This window comes from Nansenia antarctica, assembly GCF_963989245.1.
Source record: "Nansenia antarctica genome assembly, chromosome: 2".
NCBI lineage: Eukaryota > Metazoa > Chordata > Actinopteri > Argentiniformes > Microstomatidae > Nansenia > Nansenia antarctica.
In genome coordinates this window covers 18,061,027-18,069,916 of record NC_137675.1, presented here as the reverse complement: position 1 = coordinate 18,069,916, position 8,890 = coordinate 18,061,027, and the positions used below count along the sequence as shown (strand labels likewise).

At 45.5% G+C, this 8,890-nt stretch overlaps 3 protein-coding genes across 3 annotated transcripts; 1 reads left to right on the top strand and 2 right to left on the bottom strand.

Moving 5' to 3' along the window:
- Window positions 1–597: 597 nt before the first annotated feature.
- Window positions 598–2,944, bottom strand: wdr83os (WD repeat domain 83 opposite strand). Its single transcript, XM_080524165.1, has 4 exons — window positions 2,788–2,944; window positions 2,350–2,455; window positions 1,731–1,828; window positions 598–966 (listed from the first exon to the last, which is right to left on the bottom strand). Exons 1-4 carry the CDS (start codon window positions 2,835–2,837, stop codon window positions 900–902), a joined length of 321 nt encoding a protein of 106 aa, XP_080380291.1. The 5' UTR covers window positions 2,838–2,944; the 3' UTR covers window positions 598–899.
- A 187-nt stretch (window positions 2,945–3,131) lies between these two features.
- LOC308152035 (WD repeat domain-containing protein 83-like) lies at window positions 3,132–7,053 on the top strand. Its single transcript, XM_080524942.1, has 10 exons — window positions 3,132–3,266; window positions 3,675–3,789; window positions 4,036–4,156; window positions 4,449–4,554; window positions 4,843–4,891; window positions 5,157–5,283; window positions 5,564–5,631; window positions 6,046–6,154; window positions 6,317–6,431; window positions 6,611–7,053. The coding sequence occupies exons 2-10, from the start codon at window positions 3,687–3,689 to the stop codon at window positions 6,785–6,787; spliced, it is 975 nt and encodes a 324-aa protein (XP_080381068.1). The 5' UTR covers window positions 3,132–3,266; window positions 3,675–3,686; the 3' UTR covers window positions 6,788–7,053.
- A 630-nt stretch (window positions 7,054–7,683) lies between these two features.
- Window positions 7,684–8,670, bottom strand: LOC308149894 (persephin-like; the record flags this gene model as incomplete). The annotated part of the gene is made up of 2 exons (XM_080522774.1): window positions 7,684–8,150; window positions 8,592–8,670. 2 exons carry the CDS (start codon window positions 8,668–8,670, stop codon window positions 7,684–7,686), a joined length of 546 nt encoding a protein of 181 aa, XP_080378900.1.
- Window positions 8,671–8,890: the final 220 nt, after the last annotated feature.

Genomic DNA, 8,890 nt, shown 5'->3' with positions numbered 1-8,890 from the left:
CAGCACACACACACACACACACACACACACACAGTCTTGGAGTGTGTGCGTGTAATTGTGTGTGTGTAGTGGGGAGCAGTGCTTTAAGGGCCTAGATTATGATTAGACAGGGACAGACTTGAGGGTTTAGTGAGTGAGTGAATGACTGAGTGTGTGTGGTGGGGGCGGCTGTGGCTCAGGAGGTAGAGCCGGCGTCTAACGATCGCAAGGTCTGCGGTTCGATCCCCGCCTGTCGAGGTCTCCTTGGGCAAGACACTGATCCCCAAATTGCTCCTAATGAGTGGACTGGCGCCTTGCATCTTAGCTTGCCGCCATTTGGTGTGTGAATGTGTGTGTGAATGGGTGAATGAGAGGCCATTGTAAAGCGCTTTGGGATCAGGCGCTATTTAAGTGCAATCCATTTACCATTTTTATGCTGTCTTGAAACCTCCGATGGCAATTCACTGACCCATCTGAAGAGTGAGATTGTATACAGCACGGTATACATAAGTATACATAACACTCTAAACAATAAACTGCTCTTGTCAAGCAGGGGAAAGAAAAAACACAGAACCAAGACATAAAAAAATGAGCCATGAATTAATTTTAAAAACGTACATGTTTATTTCAAACAACCGAGCTAGCATTGGGTTGACCAAACAGTAAGAAAATGTCTCATATCTGCAGAAAAAGACAAGAATTTATAGACAAAAGAAAGAGAAGAGTGTAGGAGCCTTGTCGTCTTCTCCTAATAGCCATTTGTCCATTCCTAGTAGTGTGTCCATCTCTCTCTCTCCCCATCTCCCTCTTTCTCCACCTCACTCTGTACCAGATGGCTTGTGGGTGAGTTGGCTGTCTGTCCCCCCCACTACTCAGTTTGGCTCCGCCTTCCTCCTGCAATGTTCCCTCTGGGTTCTTGGTTACCACGGCGGCGACATCGGCTGGGGGTTCTGGAGGTATGACATCACTACGGCTGAGATGGAGAGCCTGGTCAAGACATTGAGGGAGAAGAAGAACAGCAAATAATGAATACCAACAAATATTGAAGGGATTGCTCATCAGAAGCATCAATATATGCGAATGCCTATTAGAACATGATCTGATTAGCTTTGAGGAGAAGTTGCCCTTCTTCTAGACACAGATCCAGAGACAGCATCTCTCCACCACAGATCCACAACCATAACCATTAAATGGTAAAACACTCCAAGCTGACCTTGGACCAGTGTCTACTCCTGCATCCCACTCTTATCTGGCACAAAGCAATTGCTGAGACAAACAGTTTGTGTTGCCTAAACCACCTAAGAGGGCTTCCGGAACAACCTAATTTAGGCAATGGACTCTGTGAGACATTGCTCCCTCGATGCAAAAACCGTCTGAAGGTCCTCCCCACTGCTTACCCTGGACAGACACACTACTGTAGTGCATTTTTATGGGGAGATGTACCACCTACAGGTCACAGTTAAAAGCTTTTGGACATTAAAGCAGGCTCATCATGCGTCACAATGCCAGGTGTGGCAGGCCACCCAAAAAATGTGCTGCATCTTGTAACACATTTTACACTAAGTGATTATGAGACTACTTATAGCTCAATTCTTTGGCATAGAATGGATGGTCACTTTATTGCACTTTCTTTTTCTTTCTTTCTCTCGCTCTCTCACACTATTTTCTCTCTCTCTCTCTCACTCTCTCTCACACACACACACACACACACACACACACACACACACACACACACACAGCTTTATACTCACATGAAGCTGCTCATCATCTGTTTAGTGTCCTCTGAGCTGCGTGAGTTGGCGAAACTGATGAAGGAACAATACACAGCAATCCACGCGCACCATTTCAGCTGAAAGAATGGACAGACGACAAGTTAATAGCCATTGCAGCACCATACTGAGATGATTCTTTAGTGAGAACAATTTGCATTGAAGTATGACAATCCAGGCAGACAGACAGGCAGGCAGGCAGACACTCAGTCTATCGTCCATGTCATTGTTGTTTGAGTCATTGTTCTGAAAGGCTGAAGTTGCCCTTCACAGGCGCTGATCTACAAAGGTGAGTTTCGCTTAATCTTGTAAATGGAATAGGTGGGCTGGACTAAGATCTGCCCTCAGGGATAAGCCACCTTTTGGAGTGGTCTCTCTCTCTCTCTCTCTCTCTCTCTCTCTCTCTCTCTCTCTCTCTCTCTCTCTCTCTCTCTCTCTGGTGGATCTGTGGTGGAGAGATGCTCTCTCTCTCTCTCTCACTCTCACTCTCACTCTCACTCTCACACACACACACACACACACACACACACACACACACACACACAAACAGTGGATGAGGATGGGGGAGGGGTGTGTTTGGTTGTGTAATAGCAGGGGTCACCTTGAGCATCAGTCCACACATGCTGAAAATCATGCCGAGAAGGTTCATGTAGTCTGGCGTCGGGTCCTCTAGGGTGGGGTTCGCTTCCGTGCTGGGGGGCTTGTATCTGGGGGGGCACGATCAGAACATACATTAGAGGAAAAACACCGAGGGGGTCCAAGAGGTGTAGATCTATAAGGTGTAGATCAGATCTGTAAGTCTAGTTTTACTAGCTGGGGGACTAGGTGCTCTGATGAAAACAGAAGTTTAGCATCTTAGCTAATTAAATGGTACGTAAGTCAATAACTAGATAGTTAGCCTGCTGGTACAGCCAGAAGCTCAGCGTATTATAATCGCCTTAGAACACGAGTGGCCAGCTAGCAGCTAGCAGGCTAAAACATGTCTAGCTAGCTCATGAAATCAAGCCGAATCAACGTCAATTACTCCAAAGTGACTCACCGAAGAATCTTGTTTTCTCTTCGCGGGCCTGCCATGTGGTTGGAGGACATATTTGACAGTAATGTCCCTCCGGTTTTGATGGTTAATGATATGATTAATTCAGTGGTAAGCTCGCTAAACGTAGTAGCACGGCTGACAGCTAGCACACGAATGGACTTGGTCGACACTAGTTCCGTGTGATCACTACATTTTCAAAGTAAAAGCATTTTAGCCCGAAGGGGGGGATATCATCCTAGGTTTTGAGAGATATGGAAACTTTTACTTTGAAATCAAGACTCATATCCCAGAATGCAACTCACACCACCGGAAGGAAGTAGCTTGCCTTGTTAGTGATTTTGGGACCATATAACTCTATCAATACCTTTTATTATAACTAATGTAAAAACAATAACTTTTTGCATATCTTATCAAAAAAGCATTACATGTGAGTTTATTATGTCCCATTAGTAAAAATCGAACGATTCAGCGAGTCATTTCGGGTAAGTTTGTCTATGAGTGCATACGTCATGTATGAATGAATGAATGAATGGTCTTTATTGTCATTGATATAGTACAGGTACCAAACAACGAAATTTGGGAGGGGGGGGCTCCCCTGGTGCTAGGAAAAAAAAAAACTAAAAACAAGAAGGGAAAAGAGCTGGTTTATATAAATAAAGGCTATGTACACTATCCACTATACTATACTATACAAACAAAACACTGTCATGTGTTTTGGACAGGCTCTGGCTAAAGAGGGGAGTACAGATACAGAAACCTGGATTGAATACATGTCTGTTCTTTAATCAACCTTGCTTGTTCCCTGGCCCTGCACGTCTCATCATTGATTATTCATGTGAATAGTTATAGTACGGTAGAAATGTGACTAACTTGACTGGATCTCCCTGCAGGACCATTTGGTTATGTCGTTTCCCCAACCCAAATTCCAGCCCCCCCAGCTTCCCAAACACCTGCTCAGGACCATTGAGTGCCAACAGGGTGCAGTCAGAGCTGTGCGCTTCAATGGTGAGAAAATAGAGATGGAATGAGCTGTATATCAATAGGCTCATGATGTCTGCATGGAACATTGCTAATTCTGCACACACATTATACAGAGACTGAGGGGTTTTGGTTATTGAACTCGTTCTATTGTCTTATCTTGCTTCCTCTCTCTCTCTCTCTCTCTCTCTCTCTCTCTCTCTCTCTCTCTCTCTCTCTCTCTCTCTCTCTCTCTCTCGCTCACCCCCCCTCCTTTCTTGCTCCCTCTCTCAGCTGATGGGAATTACCTGTTGTCCTGCGGAAGCGACAAGAGTCTTAAACTGTGGAGTGTTTCTCGGGGCACATTATTGAAGGCATACTGTGGCCATGGATATGAGGTCCTAGATGCTGACGGGTGAGTTTGTCTTAAAACAAAACAATAATATTTCACACTGTACCCTCTGGATTTCATTTGATTTAGGTTGAAGCTACCTTCAGCATGGATCCATGGCCGGTTTTGTATTTTGCTTCCTTACTTATTTAACTTTTATCTATCCAGATTAGATAAAATCTCAGTTTTCCACAGTTGTTCTAATTCATGAGCTAGCTATCCTCTTGTTTGTCCTTCACTATCAGTCTCACTGCTGAGTCGTGATGCCCTAGGGGAATAGGAGGTAATGGGGTGTGTTTTCTCATCGATTCGTCAGTTCCTATGACAACAGCCAGCTGTGCTCCTGCAGCTCGGACAAGACAGTAATTCTGTGGGACGTGGCCACAGGACAGGTTATACGCAAACTCAGAGGTCATGCTGGGGTAAGGAACATAACAAAACTGTGCGTGTGTGAGAGTGAGAGTGAGAGTGAGAGTGAGAGTGAGAGTGAGAGTGAGAGTGAGAGTGAGAGTGAGAGAGAGCGAGAGAGCGAGAGAGCAAGAGACAGACAGACAAAGATTTTTCCCATTTAGCAGGTGAGAGATAAAGCAAGAGACAGACAGAGAGATAAAGCAAGAGACAAAGAGTAATAAATCAAAGAACAATGTTTGAAACTGGTTTGAGCACTACTAAGATCCACCTCTGACCGGTCTGTGTCTCTCTGTTTGCAGAAGGTAAACTGCGTCCAATTCAATGAAGAAGCTACAGTGATTTTGTCTGGTGAGTGACTTCCTTCCAGAATAAAAGTACATGCATCACAACTTCAGCTTGATGTTACTAAAGAGCTCTACCTAAGATGAATTGTGTGAAAATGTGTGTGTGTGTGTGTGTGTGTGTGTGTGTGTGTGTGTGTGTGTGTGTGCGTGTGTGTGTGTGTGTGTGTGTGTGTGTGTGTGTGTGTGTGTGTGTGTGTGTGCGTGTGCGTGTGCGTGTGTGTGTGTGTGTGTGTGTGTGTGTGTGTGTCTCTGTCTCTGTCTTCCCTCAGGCTCCATTGACGGTACAGTGCGGTGTTGGGACACCAGGTCCAGAAGGTTCGAGGCCATCCAGGTTCTGGACGAGGCCACTGACGGCATCAGCAGTCTGAAGGTGTCGGAACACGAGCTACTCACTGGGTCAGTCGTACCCATCTGGAACCAGAACGTTGCCAGAAATGGGCCATTATTACAGCAACAACATGTATTACTGTCACTCAGTAGGTCATACTGTAGAAATATATGTCTAGGTGTGATACTCTGTAACTGTATATTGGTTTCAGCAGCTTGATTCAGACGCACAGACACAACGTTTCGATCCGAATAATATTTAGAATTGCGTCTAAATTAAATCACCATGGGAAAATACCAGAGTTGCGGAGTCTTATTATAATCTTATAATCAACTCTTTCTTCTCTAGCTCGGTGGACGGGAGGCTGCGACGCTATGACTTGCGAATGGGACAGCTGCATGTGGACTTCATCAACAGTCAGTACCGATAGTATCTAAATAAAAACGTATAGCAGTATAGTATATCTGGAGAGGCTGGTGGAGGTAGAGATCAGAGGACAGGCTCGTTGTAATGCATGGAATGAGGAATGGTATGTGTTTGATCCCATTCCTGATTCCATTCCAGGCCTTACAATGAGCCTGTCCTCTGATTTCCACCTCCACCAGCCTCCCCTGCAGTATACTGTATGTGTGAACAGACATTTTGGAAAGTACTCTTGAACTGTTCCTGTATTTCAGTCAGAGTGGTATATTGAATTGAATGTAATCGCATTGAACAGACTGTACCCCAGAGTGGTGAAAATGACTTAAAATATAAATGTGTGACACTTGATCACTTTATGTGATACCTGTTACCATAGTAACACCTGTGTGTATGTCTCCACTCCACAGGCCCCATCACATGTGTGTGTTTCAGTCAGGACAGCCAGTGCACCCTGACCTCCAGCCTGGACTCCACTGTCCGACTGCTGGACAAGGACACAGGAGAGATGCTGGGAGAGTGAGTCGACCACTGTAGTTTGTAACAGGTTCTCTTTGCTGTCATTAATGCACCCATGTCATTGGCTGGATCGTCTTGTCTTTTTGTTTTTCCATCCTGTGATGTGAGTGGTTTACTCTTTGACCTGTGCTCATCCTGTTGTCCTGTGCCATGTGACCACAGGTACACGGGTCACAAGATGAAGGGCTACAAGCTGGACAGCTGTCTGACCAGCAAGGACACCCACGTCCTGAGCTGTTCAGAGGACGGACACGTCTACTGCTGGGACCTGGTCGAGGTACGAGGATTTGATTGATTTTGATAACTGGATGTCTATTGGAAAATGAAAAGCATAGAAACATATGGTTTGTTAGGATTTTTTACTGCAGATGTTAGTCAACCGTGGTTTTTCTTCTCACGAGCATGGAGGAAAAACAAATGTTAATGCTAAACCTCTCTGCTGCATCTGCCTCGAAGGGGTCTCTGACGCTGAAGCTGCCAGTCGGGAAAGCTGTTGTCCAATCACTGTCCTTCCATCCCTCGGAGACCCGCCTTCTCACTGCCATGGAGGGGTGCGTGCAGGTCTGGGGAGCGGAGCCAGAAGAAGAAACAGAAGAAGAAACAGAGGTTGTTGTTGTGAAACAGGAGAAGTAACACAGGCCTTGATTCACAACCACAACTTCATAGTGTTTTTTTTTTTACTCCTTTCCCTAACCGTAACCCTTACCTTAACCCTAACCTTAAAGGTCAACTGTGAAAAAGATGGTGTCATTAGATGCCTGTGCTTGAAAGGACAAATGCCGCAATATCATCTGAACAAATGAACAATGACTTGTTTGTGCTTTAGTATGCTTGGGTTAGGGTTCATTCTAAGCATGAGGTTCATGGTTAGTGGTTAAAAATCTGTCCTTTGCCAGATAGTGACAGCTAATGTCAGGGCATGTCAAGAGTGTTTCTTTTGTAAACATCCATTTGTAAATACTTTTTGTGAACGTTGAATAAACATTTGTATATGAATTTCATGTTCTTTCTTTCTTGTATGTTTACCGGTGATTATCACACAAGAAAATTGTTAATGTGGGGTAGTCTTTATTAAGATCTATACATATGTACAATGGCACATGGACAAAATAAGTTAATTAGCATCAAACAAGGAAGGATCTCAAATAAATAAATAATTTATATTACATAAATACCTTATTGCTAGTCTTCTTAGGACTTTGTTCAAATTGTAGAAATGTTACATTCAACCACATTGTGCATCCCAAAATGCATCGAAGCAGCAAAGGACACAGGATCCGCTCTTGTCATAGTTCAGAATATTTCCCAAAACTGCTTTAAATAAGTTCAAATATATACACACACATTTACATATTTCTTTTGGGAAGATAATACAACGATAACTTCTCACTTTCTCTATCTCAATTACAGCTTCTAGTGTCCATCATTTTGTTTCTCCAAACAGCCAATGGCAACACACCATTGCTCCATGTTCAATTCTTCTCCCTTTGTGTCCGGTTCCTCCCCCCTTCATGTCCGGTTCCTCCCCCTCAGCCCACGCAGCTACAGGCTGCAGCCGAGAGCTTCTCCACTTTGTGCCAGTGGTGGGCGTTATCCAAGAAGGCCATGTCCTCATGGTGGGTGGGACGGCAACAGGGGGCGTTGTGCCACACCTCGCCAGAGAGCGCCCCCCTCATGAGGAGGTTGGTGAGGGTGAGGTCGTGGTTGGAGGGCACTCGAGGACACGCCCCGCTGCAGTACTTGAAGAGGACGGTCTCGTCCGAGTCGTAGCCCAGCCCCAGGTCTCGGACCTGCAAGAGGAGGGAGCGCAGGCCGCAGGGGGACTCTGGGAGGGCGGAGCGACGAGAGCGGATCGGGATCTCCCAACTTCCCCATTGCTCTTCTCCCTCAGACCCCTCTCTGTTGTTGTTGTTGTTGTTGTCCTCACTGGCTTCTCCACCTCTCCTCTCCTCCTCAGGTGAGTCTGATGGCGAGGATGGGGTTTGCCCTCGCTGCTCTAAGAAGGGAGAGAGAGAGAGAGTTAGAGTGGTTATTCACAGACCCTGCTCACGAACTGGGTTGTAGAACCGCCCATTGGGCAGGATAAAATTGAAGTACTTCAATAACAGTGGTCATACAATACTCCCAACATTGATGCTATGTCTTTCAAGTTGGTAACTGTACTCAACTGTAAAACATCACCTTGATTAAAAACTAAGGTAGTAAAGCTAAGAAGAAAGTACTTTCAAAACTAAGAAGGTGACTACTACTCTAGTACACATGCGTACCACAAACCAGCAGCATTCACACAAGCATACGTCTTTCATGTACACATTCCCACAAGACAAGTATCTATAGATTCACCATAACCATGAACAAGACTTTTCCCTGAGAAAAAGCAAGAATTAATCTCAAGTATCCCAACAGGTCAAAGGTTATCTTGACCCCCCAGCCTTACCGAGCAGTGAGCGTAGCCAGTGTCCCTCTCCTCTCTGGACACAGAACAGCAGTACCGCCAGCTTCATCAAGGACCTCATGTCTACGATCTACGCTATCTCTGCTCTTCGCCTGTCTGTACCTCTCCTTTTAAGTGAGCGCGGGAACAAGGGATGAGTGCGTGGAACGAGTGATGCTGAGATGCAGATGAGTCATAACCTCCAATATATATCCTCCCAAAAAGGGGGGGGCGGGGGGGGGGGGGTTGAGAGGGAGAGATGAGTGGGGGTGGAAGTGGAGGGGGGAGGGGGGAGGGGGGAG

Bases quoted from the DNA above. Each gene is read 5' to 3' on its own strand.
- wdr83os (XM_080524165.1), bottom strand. From the start codon at position 2,837: ATGTCCTCCAACCACATGGCAGGCCCGCGAAGAGAAAACAAGATTCTT. The intron at 2,456-2,787 runs GTGAGTCACTTT...GTGCCCCCCCAG, and splicing joins AGAGAAAACAAGATTCTTCG to ATACAAGCCCCCCAGCACGG. The intron at 1,829-2,349 runs GTGACCCCTGCT...CCATTCTTTCAG, and splicing joins TGTGTGGACTGATGCTCAAG to CTGAAATGGTGCGCGTGGAT.
- LOC308152035 (XM_080524942.1), top strand. From the start codon at position 3,687: ATGTCGTTTCCCCAACCCAAATTCCAGCCCCCCCAGCTTCCCAAACAC. The intron at 5,632-6,045 runs GTCAGTACCGAT...TCCACTCCACAG, and splicing joins GCATGTGGACTTCATCAACA to GCCCCATCACATGTGTGTGT. The intron at 6,155-6,316 runs GTGAGTCGACCA...ATGTGACCACAG, and splicing joins ACAGGAGAGATGCTGGGAGA to GTACACGGGTCACAAGATGA.